Raw genomic sequence first — 21701 nt, 5'->3', positions numbered from 1 at the left:
AATCGTGAAGTAAACCTGGTTTGTAGAAATATCTCGGGTTATATGCATAAAATGCAAAACATCGGGTAAGGTTTCGTACATATATGTGGAATAATTATTTTCCCGATCGGACAGTGGGATTCTAGCAGCACTTTTTAGGCATAAGAGATGTTTTTCAACTATGCTATTTACTCAAAGAAATTATTTAACCCCGGGGTAGTGTTGTTCTGTGAAGTTTTTCATTAAGGAATATTTTGCTATTAATAGCGGTCACGTGATGACTTCGAGGTGGTGCACTACTTGGCCTCGGACACTCCGTGTCTTTATGTAATAGTGAATAATAGTTTATGTTTTATCGGAGACTTTGATGAATTATTAATCTTAATTTTCTTCAAAAAGTCTAAATTTCCCGAGAAATGATTTGTATGCTTCCTTAACATACCCGCGATCTGGCAGAAATATCAGGAAACATAATCTACTTACAAGAAAAGACTGATAAATTAAACTCCTTTGCCAAACAAACTGGGCTTAACATCAATGCCAAGAAGATCAAGGTAATAATGACAATCAATGCACCAGTAGAACCTGTCACATTAAATGGAGAGCCACTAGAGGAAGTTGAGGACTTTACCTACCTTGGAAGCATCCTAAGTAAGGACAACGGCACTGGAAAAACAATAAAATCACGTCTCAATAAAACACGGACAGCATTTGCCAAACTTCAGCCCATCTGGAAGTCAAACAACTACAGTCTGAGAACCAAACTCCAACTTTATAACAGCAATGTTAAATCAGTTCTCGTGTATGGGTCTGAATGCTGGCGTGTTGTTGACAGCTCCATGAGAAAAGTAGAGGCATTCCACAACAACTGTCTCCGAAAAATCCACCGTATCTTCTGGCCGAACAAGATCTCTAACAGAGACCTGCACAAGAAAAGCAAAAGCAGTAACATAACAACTGAAGTCAAGCAAAGAAGATTGAGGTGGCTTGGACATGTGAGGAGAATGCCCCAGAGTAGAATACTTAAAACAGCCCTACATTGGACACCATCTGTAAAGAGGAAACGAGGTAGACCAAGAACAACGTGGAGAAGAACCGTAACATCAGAGCTAGAGGAAGTGGGGACAGGCACAGTACGTGGCAAAGGATAGAGGAAGATGGAGGCAGCTTGTTGAAGCCTTATGTCCCATAGGGGACGAAGAGGATAAGTAAGTAAGTAAGTGAATTCCTCATTGATATCATCTACGTAGTCTTCGACGACCAGGTCTTCTAACACACCGCATGTATCTTTTTATATGGATGTTTTACTAACCAACTAACAACTGCAGTGTACGACAAAGATGATGCCCCTTTTTCATCGTCAACTTTCCTTATATATTTAGTAATATTTCGCTTTCACACGTGTATGGCGATAAGTCTCACAACGTTTTCAATACTTAAGAGCATGTTTAGAGTACAATTCTTTTTCCTTCTAGGCTTCCGTTCCACCCCTGGAATATCCGGGGTCCGTGTTTTATGTCCTGTTTACAGATAAATTTGAATTGTTTTGAGAATTTCTGAAATCGGTCACTTTTCGTTTTCATCACATTTTTTTAATTACATTGATCATTTACCTTTGGTGAATTAGTATACGAAGCAAATTTTCCAAAAAAAAAAAAAAAGAATGTTATCAGATATATGAGAAGTCTGGTGTGATATCTTTTGTCAGAATCTCTAACTTCATATTCATTAATAATAATTCAGTTTTTATGGCATTTTTAATTGAAAAATGCAAATTTTAACAATTTCAATTTAATAACCGCTCAGAAGATAATAAAGAAACATGATTTATGGGGGACTTTTTATTGTGGCAGAAGGATATTTAGAAGATAATTTTTCAAATCTATCCATTTGTTAGATTTAGTATCTTAGAACTTAAGCCATACATTTTTATATGCTAGGATTAACAAAGAAAGGTTTCAGTTTATATTTTTCTAAAAAAAAAAAGAAAAAAAAAAGTTTGTTAATTCAATTAACAGAATTTTCAAAAAAATGAAAATATATTAAAGAAGTCAAGATAAGATTTACATTGATTTTTGCCTGAAAATGGCATATTTTGACCAATAACTCAACATTAACATTACTGGCATCAACGATTTCATTCATTATTTTAACCTATACAATACTTCCTAGTGCATAAATGTCACACAATAATATACGCGTATTAATTTGCAGGATTTCTTTTTAAAATTATAAATCATTCAAATTTTTTTACATAAAACGAAAATTGTATTTATTGCCATGATTACATCTGGTAAAATATTATAAAGTTTACAATTTAAATGCAAAAAGATCAAGCTAATTATACCGTCGTTTAGTAAGATGCACATTGACCCCCAGTTTCCTTTGCGATTTTGAGTCATGCTACATGATTAGTTATATCTCAAAAAAATCAGGAGTGACATATCTTAAATGTGATAAAAATTCAGTTGTCTTTTGTTATTTAGCTAAATTAAATATTATTCAGTAAAAAAAATATATAATTTTATTACATTCATTGCAAGACTTAAAAAAAACATTTTAAATTAACTTCATCATGCCGGGATCAAATCTCGAAAAGTTTTTTACTTCTTCCATTTTTACCAAAAGTATTCTTATTTTATGCTTAGAAGTACACAGTACTGGTGTTTAGAAATAATAGAAAAAGACCATTGAAAACATATCGTATCAGTACGTCCCATATCCTCATATTTTCTTCAAATGTCTTTTTAAGATTTTAAAAAAGTAAATGTACCAGCAGATTTTCTCCCTTTTTGGGGATAGTTTTGGAGAGGACATTGAAGTATAATTTAAGTCGGAGGAGTAAATTTCCATATTATTTCCTTTAAAAGAAAAAAAATTGTTATATATATTACTTTCAGTTGTACATCAATAGTTATAAATGACATAATTCTAATCATTTCATGGTACCCCTTAGGTAATCCAAAAACGTAGGATCGGATCCGTCAGTTTTAACAAAATGTGGGATGAGTACAAGAAAGGTTTCGGGAACCTGGAAGACTCCTTTTGGATCGGTAAATATTTAATTATTATTCTATTGTATTAAGCCAATGTTCACTTGTAACAAAATTATTTTATTTTTAGTTATCGATGTTCTGTTTATCGTTGTAACATGTCGAACAGCTGAAATGATGGTATTGACCCCTTAATTTATTTTTCTGTAATTCAAAATTCAAATATTTCTCCAATTACATGTTAAAGGAAATGACGTCATTCATCAGCTTACCAAGGGAAGGAAGTCATCTCTCTACGTCTCTATTACATTAAGAAATGGAACAAAATTGTACAAATATTTCGATCAGTTCTCAGTTTCTGATGAGGCAGACAACTACAGACTTTTTCTCGGAGGACCTGCTACCGGAACTTTAGGTAAGAGAGAGTGGGAGAGAGAGACGAGAGAGTAGGAGAGAGAGAGACGCTACACTTTTGAGCTTGAATACTGTTCGTTATCTCCATATATTTCACGAAAAATAATTTTGTTTGAAAAATTTTTCTTTTTTAGAAAAAAAATAACAATATGTCTTATCTTTTAAAATCTAAGTGTAAGTAGACTCTGTGTCTTAATATTAGATATATGAAATACCTTGTCATATTGTAATATCAAAGTCCGTTTATCTTCGTTGTTATGATAAAATAATATCATTTAACATAAAAAATAAACACCAGTAAGAAAAAAAAGGATGTAGATTTATGCAATTAAATTAAAGATTCAGAAAATTGGAAGAATTGTTTCGCTTTTGGGGCAACTGAACCAAAATGTGTTTATTTTAAAATTTCATTTAATCAATAAATAAATTTTAACTTACAAACCACTTGATTGTTTGCATTAAAAAAAAAAATTAACGCTTCATGCGAAGACCATACCAAAATCTTATCAATTCCTGAGTGCTAGGTCAATGACCTACTTATCTGGAAGTGGAAAATATCAAAATAATCATAGGTCTACAATGTTAGATAGGATGTTTTCCCTTGCCATAAATGGAATTCTTTTGCCATCTGAGTAAATGTCATCTGAGTAAATGTCATCCTTAAACGATTGTTTATACTGATGAAATGTCTTTTCTTTTTAAAATGCGGGATTCACGATTGCATCCATTGCAGAAAAATATGCATTTCTATGGAAATGTATTTTTTTTTCTGCAAAAATAGCAACCATTCATTCACACATAAGTAAAGAAAACATTACAAAAATACATTTAGTTTTGTATATACATATATACATATATTTTTTTTAATTCTAAAGGTGACCGTATGGCAGGGCAGTCTGGGATGGCCTTCAGTACCCCAGACAGAGACAGTGACAGAGACAGAGTTAACTGTGCAGCTGAGTATAAAGGAGGCTGGTGGTTTAAAAGTTGTTACCAAGTCTACCTCAACGGTCCCTGGTCTCCAGGAACCTGGCGCAGACCGTGGAATCCTACAGTCATCGATGGTAGAGAGATAAAGGAGACTCTGATGATGATAAAGCCTCACTAAATATGGTAGATAGTTTTCTGACAGGTCCTTGATTTCCCACAGTTACTGAAAACTCTGAGATCAAAAAATGACTCTCATGATTATAGAACCTCACTTAGTGTGTTACGTAAGGTTTATAAAGTGTCCTTGATTTTCTACCCTTACTTCTTATATTTTGTTCAAAAGGAGGCTGTAACGATGATTAAAACTTTTTAAGTGTACGTTACATGAGATGTATGACGTGTCTTCGGTATGCCACATTTGCAGGTTACAGTGAGATAAATAAGGCTTTTGCGATGATAAATAATCACCTCGAGTATTATGCGATCTTCGACGTTTCCTCGGTGATATACAGTTGTTATTGTTTTTCGATAATGATGTATGAGAGATTCTCCTTATGATACATGTAATGCATGACAAAAACGTGCCATGTTAACATTTCTCGAGTACGAGAAAACCAATTATGACGTGACACGTAAGCTTAATAAGCGAAATAAGATATACCTTCATACACACATTTTACATATACTGATTATGACCTGTTTTCTATAATAATACCACCCCTGTATTCACCGAGTATGATTTTGCTGTACTAAGAGATCATGTTTGACGTCACTGACTTGTTAAACGTGCAGTTCAGGGAAACAGAGGAGTTGATCTATATATTTCATAACTTGTTCATGTTTACAAGAATGTTATTTTTTTTATTTTGTTCATATAAGATTGTAATTAAAGTAAAACAAATTGTCAAAAAATTATACAAGAAGTGATGGTTTACACGTTTTGCACTTATATAAACGGAGATTATGACGTTGTTAAACAGAGTCATGTGACCATGTGTCCTTCATCCCCTTAAAGGGTCGTTACGTAATAATTTGATAGCAGCAGCTTAAAAATGTGAATTTTTATTATTTTACTTTGTATTCTATGTAAACTTTTCAAAATTTAAGCATAAATACTATCCAGTTGCTCGACACTCTATAGATTTTTTTCTCTAAATGTTAACATTCAAAGACGCCATTGTCTACACAAGTGAAATCTTATTTTTAAAAAGTAACCTAATATCAACTAGAATTGTATAGATTATATTTCAGTATGCTTTTTAAAATTTATTCAAACAGCTCTATTGTATTTATGTGCAATTTTGGGGATGTTGTAAAATAAAAAAAACGTGTTTTTGCGTTGTTTTCTTCTCCATATTTTGTTTATGGATACACATATCTCACACGATGATTGAATCGATTGAATTTGTTTTCTTAGCTTAGAATATATATTTGTTTTTTCAAAATGATTCAGATATGAAAAAGATAATTGTACATGTTATTGAGTTACTTTTCTGGATTAAGAACTATGCGATTGTACAATTTGTAATCTATCATTAAAAGAAAATTAAACAATATACATGTCTGCTCTTTCTCTAATAATTGCTATGTTTGTAGGAAAACATGTATCACACCGGTCGAAAGGGGATGCTTACGTCTCCATGACACGTGATCCTCTTCTAATTATCTAATATGTTTGTGTTTGCTCTGCTCACATTTGGTGTTGTTTCAATGGACTTTTAAGTTTAATATCCTTTTGATATCTTCATATTTTTTAATTATTGCTGCTAATCACCTATAGGTAAGAAAGCATCCAAATATGAAACAGTAGCAGACTCTTTTTTTTTGTGTGTGTGTGTGTTATTTTGAGCTTGCTGGGATACATGTATATTGTTTCGACATATGAAACTGCATGTATTATTTATTGATAAAACGCCGTCGATATATCTAAATGTGAGTTGAAGGCCACAACATGACGAAGATTTTAAATAAATTCTGTTTCATAGGAATATAAAAACAGGTCAGCTTATATAGGATCTCAGTTTGTACCAATCGGAAGTCCAACAGTTGGTTAGAATACCTGGTCTCAAAAGTTTATTTACTTACATATTTTCAATGAGGAACTCCAGCATCATTTTAATATCAATTTCAGGGAAATTGTGTACAGAATCAGAATTTCAGCAAAATTATCACATGATATGGAAATTTACGAGCTCCATTTTTATTGAGGTATCAGTTGTCTATAATGCCAAAAAAGCCCGCACTTAAAGTGATCATGAGTAATTTTTGTGTAAAGCGTAGAAAAGCCATGTTTTGATAACATTGATGTTTGAAAGATTAAAAGAGATAATTGGTGTCTGATAACTGTAACCAGAACATAAATATTAAATTTAAAAGTAATGTTTTATTCATGTGTTTGTTTGTCATTTGTTTCTAAAGTTATTTTTAAACCTGTCAACAAAATATTCACAAAATATGGATTTTGTTTTCAAAATATGTTTAATGAAGATTTTAATTAACTGACATATAACATATACAGCTATTCTTTAAACAACACAAACTTTATAAATCAAATTTCAATGAATTTAAAAACAAATTGCCTGCCTGGTTGTTATTAAGGTGCGCTAATTTTAGAAAATGAACTTTCTTAATTTTTTGTTAATTAAATCGTGAATTAATCATTTCTTCCAGTTCTTTCTTCTTAAAATACAATTTGAATAAAAACGTTATATCTCATCCATCATCCTTTTGGTGAAAACATTGTGTAAGGTATTTAACACTGTAGGCCTAAGTCAATATAAATGAAGACGTTTCTAAAAGAATTCAAGTTTCTTTATTTGTCATTGAAAATCTCCTGAAGTCAACAAACATGCGCAAGAAAATTTTATCTTAAAACCATTTAATTACTTTGTCCATGATAACTCATTAACCTTAGTCTTACAGTAGCTCTGAGCATTTTTAATTATTAAATAATGTATTTGTCCTTTTTACTTTTATTCCTCTTATGCATAGACAATAATAAAATGCATAAAATCTGATGGAAAAAAAATCATTTTAAAAGAATTAGGATTATAATTGTGAGACTTCTATTATAATTGTATTTTCGATGTCTGCAATAATTATCTGTCAGAATATTTTACATATGAAATTTCGTCAAATGTTTTAATTTGTATCTTTTTTTATTTAATGTGAGACCAACTCCGACATTACACTTATAATTGTTTCCATTACAGTCTTGCATAACATTTTTAATATCATCAATTTTGTTGGTATTCTCTACAAAATACATGATTCTTGCGCATTATAGCATAACAATGAAAATAGAATGCAGAACTGTGTTAAGTAATTGACGTTTTTCTCTTTCTCTAAGAAAAATTTGCAATTGCGCATTTGTTAAACGTTTGTCTAGGCTTTCAAAGAAGTGGGAAGAATAAGTGTAAAAGACTTTTTAAAAAGTTTGTTGTGTGAATACTGAACAAAGTTTACATGTTCAAAATGAAATACTTTTAATGATATTGGAAAGTGAATATCAATGTTTTTTTAATCTTTAAAAAGACGCTTAAACTATACATGTCTGACAGTGTGAAAAAATTCAAGCTTCTACTTAAATGCAGTCCTATTTGATCGCATGTATATCTTCTTGCAATTACTCTACTTCTGGTATAAATAAAATCATTTTTGCATTTTGCATTCCAATCCACTTTAATTCAAATGAAATCCTTAAAGAAATACATGAAAATGTTTATGTGTTTGAAACCTTTAAAGTATTTTGAAATATTTTTCATATATATATTTTATATAAATATTTTAAAAACATTTATTACAAAATGACCGAAATCACAAATTTCACTTCCAAAATACACTTTCAACTTTTTAAGCGTTTTATCAAGTAGTTATGCCAGTCGATGTTTCAAAGGGAAACCTTGGTTTTAGCAAGTTATTTGAATCTACGCTAAAGTAAAGGGTTCAAAAATTGCTTTGATCAAACGACAAACCTTAAATTAAAAAAAAAAGATTGATAGATTGATTGATTTGATTGATGATTAGTTTTATTCATATAGAGATATCACAATATTTCGGTATATATATTTCATATATATATATATATATATATATATATATATATATATATATATATATATATATATATATATATATATATATATATATATATATATATATATATATAAAATAGCGTTTCAATGATATTAAAATTTTTAATTAGTTACCGATTTATTTGTCGACTTTACAAAAATAATATATTTGAAAAATTCCGCCTTTATTTGATCGCCTGATTTTATATTAAGACAATCAGCAAAAAATGGCCATTAATGGAACAATGAAAATGGGGGATAGACCAGCGACCACAGATATTTTAAAAGATTCAAAAAGTTTTAAATCAAATTAACAGAACAATGAGATTACCGAGTTCGAAATCGGTGAAAAACTGAATTTGAACGTATATAACATGCATCTTGATGACATTCTACATTCAATTTCCTGTTATTATTTTACGCTCAGATACGCCATACATAGCTTAAATGAACGAAGGTTAAATTTAAAAAAAATGAACGAAATGTTAATATCCTTTTATCAGATTTTAAAAAGATATTATAAATAATATACCTGTAGCCACATATATGCTTTTGTTTTGGTAGTTTAAATGGCCAGTTGCCATTAAGGGTTTAGTAAAGTGTTTCATTTGTGGGCTCTTAAGGGTCTTGATTCCCGTTACCTCTAGTTTGATAAGACTTTTTCAGACTAATTTCCATCCTGACATTATATTTAAAAGTATCCTGTTTAAAATATTTAAATGGGTGTTTCTGTTGTATTTCTAAATTAAATATTCAATATTTAGATTCATAACTACTCCTTCCACAAAAAATTAATAGCTGCTCTTCGAAAGTAGTAAATTCAAACAATCGATATGACAAACTAACTTCATCAGAATAATTCAAGAGTTCTGACTATATATTTGATTCAGCATTACTAAAATTTCAATCTTTTAAAGTTGCGACTAAATTGAAATTCAGTTGACACCTATGGTTAATCGCAAAATGAGCATTTTCTGCAACCTTTTCCTGATGGCAGTCTCTCTACAATCGGCGGCGGCTTTGTCTCGTCGGTATTTAGAAGATGTGAATTTTGATGAAAAAAAGTCAGAAGGTGGATCTATAGCAGAATACAATGACTCCTCTCTGACCTTCTGCTCTGCTAAGTGTGACGTCACATGTGGCTGCTTTGGGTTTAACTTGAAAGAGAGGAAATGCCGAATCCATTATTCGTTTGACCAGACTTACATAACAGTAGCAGAAGCCGGATGGAAAAATTACTTTTCAGAAGGTTACTATTGATTTTTCTTTATAATTTCTAATGAATATTGACTTTTTCATTATATACTTTCTAAAATTCCTTGCAGTTGATCATTTATACACAACTTTTTCAGCTTTTCCAACAGAAAGAGATGCCAGAACTTTTCCTCTGGACTGCCGGGATATATATGTTAATGGACAGACCCAATCTGGTGTATACCAAATTTATCCTTTTGAGAATGACAAGTCACGTGTTGTCAACGTGTCGTGTAATTTGGAGAACTGTGGCAGATGGTGGACGGTTAGACAACTATCTCTCTCTCTCTCTCTCTCTCTCTCTCTCTCTCTCTCTCTCTCTCTGTTATCTTACGATAGATGTAATCTCCATGTAATTTTATCAATACTTGTAATCTCTAGTAATCTAATGAATACATGTCAAATGAATACATGTAATCTCTAGGTAGGCTAATCAATCAATGTAATCTCTAGGTAGGCTATTAAATGCATGTGATCTTCAGGTAATTCAAAAGCGGAGGAGCGGATCTGTCAGTTTTTACAGATTCTGGGATGACTACAAAAACGGATTCGGGAAATTGGAAGACTCCTATTGGATAGTTATATTTTTGAATTTCATATGATTGAACAATTATTTAATTGTCACATAATTTTTCTTTTTATACGCTTTTAATAAAATTCCGATTAAGGTTAGATTTTATCGAGCAGCTAGATTATCTATTCTCGCTTCTTTCAATATACTTACTACTTATGAATTTAATTCATATAGTGAATCTTTATAAACCAATGATTTTTTGGAGATAAAATTTAATTCTTGCTTTTTATAATGAAACCTGGATTAAAACACTATTTTTTGGTAACTCATTAATATTTCCTATAACATGTTACAGGAAATGACGTGATTCATAAGCTTACCAAGGGAAGAAACTCATCTCTCTACGTCTCTATCACTTTAAAAGATGGCAGGATGTTATATGAATATTACGATCAGTTCTCGGTTTCTGATGAATCAGACAACTACAGACTTTTCCTCGGAGGACCTGCTACCGGAACATTAGGTAAGTAAGAGAGAGAGAGAGAAAAAAAGAATTTTCTGTTTCCTACGATATAGTCATCTACAGACTCTTTCCATGAGGACAAGCTACCGGGATTACAGCCGGGTAAGTGAGAGAGAGAGAAAAGAGAAAAAAAGGAGTGAGAGTTGCAAAAATAATTGCGCGTAATTTTTTTTTAAATTAAATGCCTTGCATCTTTCAAAGAAAAAGTCTAATTACATTCTGTGTCTTATTCTTAAATAAATAAAATCTTTAACAAAATCAGATATGCATCAAAATAGAATATATTTTGGTCTCTTTAGTTCATGAGATTTATATTTACATTCCAAATTTATTTTGCTTATACATGTAAAGATTGTGGAAAGCGACGACATTTAAAACACCTTATAAAGGACGGGGGTTCCAAAGGATAATGTATGCATTTTATCTTGATGTCACAACACTGTGGAAGTGGCACTTCATATGCGAAAATCAAAATTCACGCTCACATTGAACAGAATTTGATGTAATGGCTCATACATTTATTGTAACTTATTTAAAGGATAATACAGAAACTTTAAAATTTAAATTACGCAGGTGAGTTAAGGCTAAGTATTGGCATATGTATTTAAATACAGGTAAACTTCGTTATCTCGACATCGACGGGGCCATCGGAAAATATCGAGATATCCGAGGTGTCGAGATATCAGAGTTGAGACTTGACGTCCAACATTTCAATGCAAAGCAAATCAGACAAGCTTATTATATGTACAGGACTTCAATATAGAATGTAGCTCAACATATTTCAGAATTCCCTCTATTTTTTATTAAAAATCTAGGAAGTTATTTAAAAAATCTTGTTTATAAAACGTGTTCTTTATCGAAATCTTTCTAAATTCACAAAGTTTCAGCACAAAGTTACAGCATTCGCGTGTAACTTGCCTTGTTTGTCAGAACAGGATACGAAATGCGCTCTAAGAACTTCGAATCATATAAAGTTGACATCAGATATATGGGAAAAAATTAAATGCGGATTATGATTTTCTTATATCATTAAGGAAGAATGTACATTAAAATTATTTTTTTAAAGAGATTTGTGTATCTTAACTAACGTAGTGATGTTACAGGTGCATGAAGTACGGCTGATTCGGTCAATCGTGCCGTTAATTGGACTGTTTCCTGTTGAATACATTTTAATTACAAAATATCAATAAAACATCCTTTAATTCCTTAGTTTGAATTATTCAGTGCGTTTGTTTTTCATTGTAATTTAGTTACCTTTTTCAAATTTAAAAGTTAAGTTTCGATATAAATAACCGTCCATACATTTACGCAGAATCGTGTTGATTTATCAATGATATTACCCAAGCTGAACATAAGCAATTTAACTTCTCAAAGACGCGGAGGGGGCTTGGGATTCACCTACAAACACAGTCTATAGAATTAATTAAGCAGCGTGCAGTCAAAACACAGGTGTGAAAGGTGTGAAATTTTGAAGATGTCGAGATACCCGGAGTCGTCCGTGCTTGAAGAGCGACCCTAACTGACAAGCAGTTAGGTTCAGTAGAGCAGAAAATTGCTGATGTCGACATATACCAGGTAAATTTTGCTCTCGGGACTGTGAATATACGTCGAGATAACCCGGGTTGTCGACATTACCGAGGTCGACATATCAGAGTTTTTGCAAATCATTTGTATAGTAAATACTGCCGGGACCGCGGAAGGACGTCGACATATCCCAGGTTGTCGACATATCCGATGTCGAGATACCAAAGTTTACCTGTATACTAGTTAAAATGTCTAAGGACTATATCTATTATACAGAGAAAACTTATTGTCTAATATATACTTGGTACCCATGACATGAGATAGCCAGTATTCATTATGACGTCATATTATGACGGACATCAACAAAAATGCTTCGGCGCAAGGGCATGCTCTATTTTATTTAACTGAAACAAGGTATGTTTTGAAGCAAAATATTTTAAAGGTTGATGGAATTGCTGCACAAATATCAACAGCTCAGTTGTATTATTTCTATTTATAAAGTTTTAAGTTGAATCTGGGTAAAAATGTACAGTCCGATATAAGTTTCCTCAAATTCCGATCAAATGAGAAAATGCGTAAGATTTGTGCAGCAGTTTTTTAATCTATAGAATATTCTTCTTAGCATTATACAATTTTTATGTAAAATTAAATAGGGTAATCCCTTGTGCCAAAGCTGTTTTGTTGATGTGTTTTATAACCTCCAGTTTAAATTACCATCAAATACTCGATATTTAATGTATCTAGTAAAACATTCCGTGTCAATATTTTAGAAAGTTTCTATCACAGCATTGGTAATCACGAAATTTATTGATACATTGTTAAAATGAATAAAGGATTGGCGAAGGTAGCTAAAAATATACAACATTCAAAAGGATAGTTTTTAATGCATATCTATGGTGGCATATTTACGCCATCCAGATGATTTTTGTCAACATAAGATATCGCATCGAGTCAAGAAAACTTTCTCGTCAAGTCAAGATGCTGGTTTTGTCGACATACGCCAAATACTCTCTCCTTTTGTCAAGATAACCTATTTCATTCTGTTGTGATCGATATTTCGACATGACGAGATAATTGATTATTGAGCTTTGACTTGTTTTTATAAAAACTAGTCATTTTAATCAGAACATTTTACTTCATTTAGTTTAACCCTGAGCCTTGCGCACTATCTGCTATCTTTAAAGTCCGCATTTTTAGAAAAATATAAGGTAAAGAAAATAAAACCAAACTATCCTGCCTTGGAATTTTTATGAGATATATATTGCAAAAACCGTGCATTCTGACAAAAACCTAATTCTCCACGAACTGTTCCCACCTCTGGATTTTTCAGGGGTCCATGTTTACGCCCCGTTCACAGATTTACATTGTTGGTAGTTTTATGAGATCGATCACTGTTCGTTATCTTAACCCGTTTAATGGACACTCTCATATATTACATTTGCAGATATTTTCTCCAAATAATATTGCATGTAATGCTACATTTTTTTTTCTAATACTTGTTTGCGATTCAGTGTTTGTTTTTTGTTTGCCCTCTCCCGGACAACTGGCTAAAAGCGCCCAAATTAAAATTTGTTTAAACCTTCAGGTAACGATTATGAAATATGTGGAGATAACGAACAGTATTCGAGCTCAAAAGTCCATTAAACATTATAAAAAAGGAGCAGAGCAAACACGGACCTCCAGGACATCAGAGGTGGGATTCTTCTTTTTTTATCATTTCTGAATTTCTTCATCCCATCAACAACTTTTTTACTTTTGTTAAGACCTTCATTATTTTTTCTTGAAAATACTCGAGAAAATAAATCCCACCTATTTACCGACCTGGAGTGGGCAAACACACTTATTTTTAAAAAGATAATCTTATTGGCTGGATATTATTTAAGTTGTTTTGTATTATATGATATAAACATCAATAATTTCTTAAAGAAAACTATTAGAACAATTCACGCTGTAATAGTAAGAATCGGTTTTTGATTTTTGAAGGCCACCTGTATAAAGATTTTTTAAAGTAACGTGTTCCTTAATTAATGCAACAATGAATTACAGGTAAAAAGAAAATAATCAATTTATTTTTTCTTTGTCATTGGTACAGGAATTTACCTTGCAACTGTAAAGGAAAAGATATAAAACGTGCATGAGCTTGAACGCTTTCTAAAAATAACTGCTATGTTTAGTCCCTATGCTTAATAGACAATATTTTGTAAATAATCATTTCTGTATAATTATCATATAAAATAAGTTAAGGGACATTTGATATGCAACTTCAACATCCGTATAACAGAGTTTACGAATTTATAGATGACCTTTGTTTTCAAAAGAAGTAAAAATGATTTTCCTTGAATATTAATATACATTTTTATTACAACTTTGGCCTTCTGAAAATGATTATTCATACATAATTCATTTTGATAAAAATGTTAGGCTCTGATTCTACACAATTTTTTTCTGAATTTGATTTCAAAAAGGATGCTGAAGTTCCTCAATTGACAAAATTTATGCAGACTTCGTAGACCAAATCTTCCAAAAACTGTTAGAATTCCAATATGCATGAATAATGCTCCTTATGGGTGACCTGTTTTATATCCCTTTGAAGCAGAACTTATTCAGACATTTCTACAAAAAAAAGAAGAAAGCATTTGCCGGGGCCCTCAACTCGATATAGAGACGTCGACGACGTATTATCAATTAATAATAGTTACATCCATTCATATGTCGATTCGATATATTCCTGTGAACATGGAATAAAAGAAAACACAGAGTCTGCCACATCTGTTTCATATTTGGAGCAAATTAACAACTAAATTTTCTGATGAAGAGTTAATTTAACTTTTCATCATCAACATTCCTCATTTGTATACATGTAGGAGTTTTCCTCTATAACCTGCATACGGCGCTTACATCTCCAAAATTATTCAATATTTAAGAGCATGCTTCGGGTGCGATTAATTTTAAAACCGAGGCATGCTACTTACAATTGATGCGGCAGGAATTTCAACAACCTCGTTTAAAGACAGCATATCAAAATCTAGTGTCGTTATAATGACCTTGTCAGCAAATATAACCTTTCATTGAGTTGTATTTTGGCTGACGTTTCATACCAGTTGTTAGGTCTTTTTATACTACATATTCGACTTAGGTTTTTTTTGTTCTTCTACCCGATAAATACATAGGGCTCGCAGCAGATGTGTTCGGTCAACAGGTGATGTTTTCTTCTCCAAGGCACCTGTTCCCACCTTTTAAATTAAAGGGTGGTCCGAATCTGTGACCTGTTTAAAGATGTGTATTGTTTATATTTTTAGATCGATCATTGTTTTTTATCATCACTTTTTTTTCAAATAAAGCTTTGCGAAAGATATCGTATTTAATGGGGTATTAATGGTTACAACCTTTGCAGAAAGAAAAATTACTTATTGCCCGAATGTCTTTTTTTCTGAAATTGTAATACCAATTAAGTTGGATTAACAAATGAACTATTTTTTAAATTTATATACATGTATTATAATTAACATATGTTAAATTTACAGGTGACAGTATGTTTGATCAGTCTGGGATGCCATTCAGTACCCGAGACAGAGATAATGATAATAGTGGAGGTCCCTGTGCTGGTAATTATGAAGGAGGCTGGTGGATGAATGCCTGTTACAAAACCTTTCTCAATGGTCCCTGGTCTCCGGGATACTGGAAAGATCCTTGGGCTGGTACGGTCGCTGATGGCAAGGATATTACAGAGACTCTCATGATGATAAAGCCTCATTAAAAGTTTAACATGATACTCTTGACGTAGCTTTAATATCCCACAGTTGCTGGTGACAGTGATATAAAAGAGAACCTCATTGTGTTTATTGATATTTATATTTAGTACCTTTATTATTAATGTTTACATTTATTGCATGCCCTCGGTATCCAGTTACTGGTGACAGTGAGAGACTATCACCTTGTGTGTAACATGACATTTATGACGTGTCCTCGTTTTCCTTAACCTGCTGGTAACACTGAGATAAAGAAGAATATCATGTTGAAGAAGCCTAACATAGTGTGTTGCATCGTGTTTATGACTTGTCCTCCGTTTGTTTCCTACAGTTGATACTTTTATTATAGATATATATGAAACTCCTAGGATGACAACTTCTTTCTAAGCATTTGATGTTATCTAGCTTTAATATTCCATTTTGTTTATTGAATATAATTTTATTTTAATGTTGGAATCGTAAAGTAAAAATAATCATTTTTTTTTTAATACGATAAATTATCAATTCTGCTGTTACACATCTTGTAAGACCTGTCGACAGAAGATGCTTAGTTCTTCATGGCACCTGATCCCACCTCTGAAGTTTAAGAGGTCCATATTTTCTCTGCTCCAAAGTAGAATTGTTTCAATGACTTTTGAGTCATTTTATTGTTTGCTATCTTCATATTTCACTTAAAAGAAAATAACAAAAGAAAAGACAAAACTAAGCTTTTGAATTATTTCTCTTTAATTTGGAGAGGAAACTTAAATGAGCTCCAGATTTTACCGAGCCTTCTCAATTGAGCTATTTGATTGCACAAACTCTACATTTGACTGCCTCGAATTTCGTCACAATAGATAATTGCAAGTTGCTCCGTAAACCAAAAAAGCAATGGCAAACTAAGGCTCGACGTCAAGTGAAAAACTTCATAAATTCTGATCATGAACAGGGTTGGGAAATAGTACATTCAAAAAATTTCATGCGGGATTTCAATGACTCTAGTAAATATGAGATTGATTCATACATTACTATCTAATAACAATTACAAAGGATGTCGTATTTCTGCTTCAAATATACTTTAATCCATAAAAAATGCAAAATCCATGAACAAATTTCAAAAACAGCACAAACTACGTGTTGATGTCTTTGATTGTTTGCCGACAGCTCTTAAACTGGAAAAAATATTAACGGTAGAGATATTTGATTTAAATATTATATATATATATATATATATATATATATATATATATATATATATATATATATATATATATATATATATATATATATATATATATATATATATATATAGGAATTTTTTGGTATTATTTTAAAATGTTAATGATGCTGCAGCCGATTATTAACGGTAAAATATTAATAAATCAAAATATTATTTATCTTCGGGTTTTATTCTGGGTAAACTCTCGAATAATATGAAAAAAATACAATACAGGGAAAACCCTCGTATAATAAGGATTTATTAAACACATCACCTAATATATTTACATTTCATCTCAAATTGACCAAGAAGACTCAAACGCCTCATTAAGAATGTTTTTATCTACCAACAATAAAAAAAAAGAAATATATCACCAGAGTATAATATTAAACGACAATTAAAATGGACAACTGAAACAATATCCCATTATGTAGATTGAAAAAAAGAAGTGTTTCATTCGCGTGTTTAACATTTGTTTCTCAAAGAATCCTTACAACTGTCGACATAACAGTCACAAAAGGATATTCGTTTGGAAACGTTAAATAAGGACTTTTCATTAGCTTGGTAAGAATTGACGGTTACATGCAAACGTATTCCTTGATTTCAATGAATTTTAATTTTCTTAACACAAAGACGAGATTCCTGCGTAGATGATAATAACGTGTTTCAATATTATAATACTGGCTTCCTTAAATTTTCTGAAAATTGAATCGTGAATTATACATAGCTTCTATGCTTTCTTCTTGTATCTCTAAGGCAATTGAATAAAACATTGACTAAATGCATCCCTGAACATGTCGTTAAGTCATAAACAGCAGACTTTGGCAATGATGCCAATTTGACCAATGGCGTTTCACGTAAAATTCAAATTTTCTTACTTTTAATTGAAAATCTTGTGTAGTCAACAAACATATACCTGTATATGCTCTTGCTTAAAAAATGTAAATCCGTATCTTATTTTTTTTATCCTTCTCCTGAGTCGCTTGTGATACTAGATGAAAGTTAAATTACATTAAAAAAAACAGATTAAAGATAGTTATATTGAATTCAATTAATAAAGAGCTCATAATTTTTTATATATCTAGTATGGTTATTTGTCAACTATTTTGAAAATCTGCTAGATTTTTTTTAAAATATTTTCTTTATCTTATTTTTTATTAATTTATTTTATTTATTTATTTGTTAAAGTAGAAATCACAAACCCCTTAGTTTTTGTCTATAACCGGTGACTATTTTGTAAAGTGGTTTGTACATAAAAACAGCAAATCTTGCATATTAAAGCTTAGATGTGATATGAAATTCTGATAAATTAATTTCTATAGGGTTATTAAATATTGCGTTTACCCAGGTTTTCTTAGATGGAAGTGTTGAGCTTTACGAAAGCCTATTAGGATCAAACTACGGGAAAAAAAAATTAAAAGGCGAAAAAAGGCGTTATTACGCCTTTCCAAAAGGCGTTATTACGCCTTTCCAAAAGGCGTTATTACGATATTTCATAAATAAAGATGGCTTTGGTTCAATCTTTCATATATTTACTATTTTAAAATAACGCCTTTCCATTTTTGGATACAACTCCTTTTCAAACAGGCCGGTAGTACGAATGTGAGTGGGGGGGAGGGTCCCCCACCCCACTTTTGGGAGAATAGTCTTGCTATGGTTTAAATATAAAAAAAATCATTAATTGATTGCTTGCTCCCTTAACATTTTGTTGCAGTATGGTTAAACTCGGGCTAGTCATTGCATTTAAAAAAAGTTTTACCGAAAAATTAGAAAAAGTTTCCCCTCAAGTTTAGGCAGTTTATTTTTTTTCGGGGGGGGAGGTCTTGTTTTTTTGTTTACTTGTCAATTTTATGGGACCCCCCCCCCCCTTTAAAAGCTCGGGCCTGTGAAAAACATAATAATGGCCCTTCAAAAGGCATAATAACGCCTTTTTGAAAGGCGTATTAATGCCTTTTAAAAAGGCGTAATAACACCTTTTGGAAAGGCGTAATAACGCCTTTTAGAAAGGCGTAATAACGCCTTTTGGAAAGGCGTAAAAACGCCTTTTTAAAAGGCATTATAACGCCTTTTGGAAAGGCGTAATAACGCCTTTTGGAAAGGCGTAATAACGCCTTTTTTCGCGTTAAAACGCCTTTTGGAAAGGCATAATTACGCCTTTATTTGCGTTATTACGCCTTTTTCCGCATTTACACGCCTTTTCAAAAGGCGTTATTACGCCTTTTTTCGCGTTATAACGCCTTTTGAAAAGGCGTTATAACGCCTTTTAATTTTTTTTTACCGCAGTTTGATCCTAATAGGCTTTCGTTGAGCTTTAAAAAAGGGGAAAAAGTATGAAGTCCGGTTATTTGCAGTATGCAATATTTTTAAGGACTAAAAAAAGGGAAGAAAAGGAAGAGTGATCGATCTGAAAAAAAGTCATTTAATAGCCATTCTCTGTAAGCATTTAAACTCTTATATAGGGAGTGTGGCACGCTAGGTCTTGGATTTTTATGAAACTTGGCACACATTCCTATATTGATGTATGAAACTAAAATTCATAATAAAATGGTTGCTATGGTCAATGGTTACCATGGCAACCAACATACATTTTTCATGGCCTACAAAATGCTAAATTTTGATGAAAAATGACCATTTTTGACTAATTAAAAGTCTTAATACAAAAAGATATTTACATGACTTTATCTTTTTGTCAAAATACATCATTTTTATAGTTCTTTTGATAATTTCTAGTATTTGAGTAACTTAACCTCATAGAAAAAATATCCCCCCTTTTTAAGTATGATTTTTCTAAGGAAAAATTGTAGATTTTAGGCTCTTTTGAAAAGCCTGGTATAAATTTTTGCGGACATATTGGAAAAAATAAATACATTGGTTTGAAAGTCCATATATAGTTGTAATATAAACCATAAAGAACCACTTGGTATTCATATCTTGTTTTCATGTTACCATGGTTACAAACTAATGCTTTTTTAAGAATTCCATACAAGGGCAATAGGTATCTACTATCAGTTTCCATATAAATACCTGAGTATTTTAAAATGGATTAAAACCAAATTTGTACATATAGTACACAATAGCAAAAACAAAGAAAAAAAAATCAATTTTCATAACAAAAGGTCAAAGTTCAAGGTCAATATGGCTCGATTTAGATGGAAAAGTAAGGAAACTAAGCACATTTTTTTCAATGCCATAACTAATACTTGTGTTTTAAACAACATAATTATGAATAAACAAAATTACAGTTCTGGTGGACAATACATGTAACTAGCATCACATGAATTGGTAAATACGGACAGAAGGTCAAAGTTCAAGGACACAATGGTATATAAAATTTGCCTTTTTGTCCCCTACTTTCACTTAAAGTGGGGGATATTTATTTAGGTCTGTCTGACGTCCATCCATCTGTCAGTCTGTCTTTCTGCAACACTTTCGTTTCTGCACGATGTCGCGTGAAGCCTTTGAGTCTTTGCAATGAAAGTTTATATAACAACTCCCTGTGACCTAAGGAAGACCCCCATTGATTTTAAGGTCAAAGGTAAAGGTCATGAATCATAATTCTGTCTGTTTTAACACTTTATTTCCGCGCAATATCTCAAAAACTTCGAGCTTTTGCAATGAAATTTTACACTGAAACTCCCTATGGCCTAAAGAAGACCACTATTGATTTCGAGTTCAAAAGGTCAAAGGTCAAGGTAAAAAATTTATACATTCTGTTTGTGTGTAAACTTTTCATTTCCGTGCGATATCTCAAGAAGCTTTTAAGCTTTTGCAATGAAATTTTATATCATAACTCCCTTTGGTCCCGCCCGCAACTCTTAAAGTATCCCGTTCCCCCAACCCCACCATCCTCCGACCCCACCCCTCAAGATCCGTACATGATCTTTTTTTCCTTAAGCAGGGGACACAGCTTCTCTGAATTAGCTTGTTAGTATAGCATTTAAACTCGGATATTGTGAATGTCGTATCCTGTTTTATATACAATGCATTTTACTGAAATTGGTATTACATTCTCACCTTTAGCTTGATGCATAATGTTAAAATGCTATGAGAATGGTTTCATTTATTGAAAAAAAAGTAGCCAACTCAAAATATTGAAAGCCTATACACGTACCATATTGAGTGACTTGTACGTAGAGCATTGTGCTACGTGCATGTAAATACACTCTTTTGTTGTTTTGGTAGACTAAGTCCTTGTTCTAAAATGTACATTTTTAGACCCTATTCAACACTCCACACTTTTCCAGTGACAGTCAGAATGTGTTTTCCTGTGACTTTTTTTTCAGAGAAGTTGACAGAAAAAGCCTAAATCCATTTTACTTTGCAATACAGTAAAAATCTATCATGTATTATTCTTAAAAACTTGAAAATTAAGAGACATTGAGATGATAAATATTTTAACCCAAATATGCCTGGATTTAAGTAATAGATCTGCTACTTCCAATATTTAATCAATAATAATCTTTTGTAAAAATCTGCTGGACCTGCTCAGATAATCTGATTTTGTGTTTTCTCGAATTTATGTCGGTTGCTAAGTTTGAGTTGGTTGGTAA

General features: G+C 31.8%; 2 protein-coding genes across 2 annotated transcripts; both read left to right on the top strand.

Moving 5' to 3' along the window:
* Positions 1-2977: 2977 nt before the first annotated feature.
* On the top strand, positions 2978-4494 carry LOC133198387 (ficolin-1-like). Its single transcript, XM_061334481.1, has 3 exons — positions 2978-3032; positions 3220-3387; positions 4262-4494. Exons 1-3 carry the CDS (start codon positions 2978-2980, stop codon positions 4492-4494), a joined length of 456 nt encoding a protein of 151 aa, XP_061190465.1.
* A 4858-nt stretch (positions 4495-9352) lies between these two features.
* LOC133198384 (ficolin-2-like) lies at positions 9353-15961 on the top strand. Its single transcript, XM_061334480.1, has 3 exons — positions 9353-9638; positions 10513-10680; positions 15729-15961. Exons 1-3 carry the CDS (start codon positions 9353-9355, stop codon positions 15959-15961), a joined length of 687 nt encoding a protein of 228 aa, XP_061190464.1.
* The last annotated feature ends 5740 nt before the right edge of the window (positions 15962-21701 follow it).

Source organism: Saccostrea echinata, unplaced genomic scaffold (assembly GCF_033153115.1).
Source record: "Saccostrea echinata isolate AGI-Se365-2 ecotype Australia unplaced genomic scaffold, CSIRO_AGI_Sech_v1 ptg000033l, whole genome shotgun sequence".
Classification (NCBI taxonomy): domain Eukaryota; kingdom Metazoa; phylum Mollusca; class Bivalvia; order Ostreida; family Ostreidae; genus Saccostrea; species Saccostrea echinata.
Note: the sequence above shows the minus strand (reverse complement) of the source record. Positions and strands in the feature narration are given on the sequence as shown.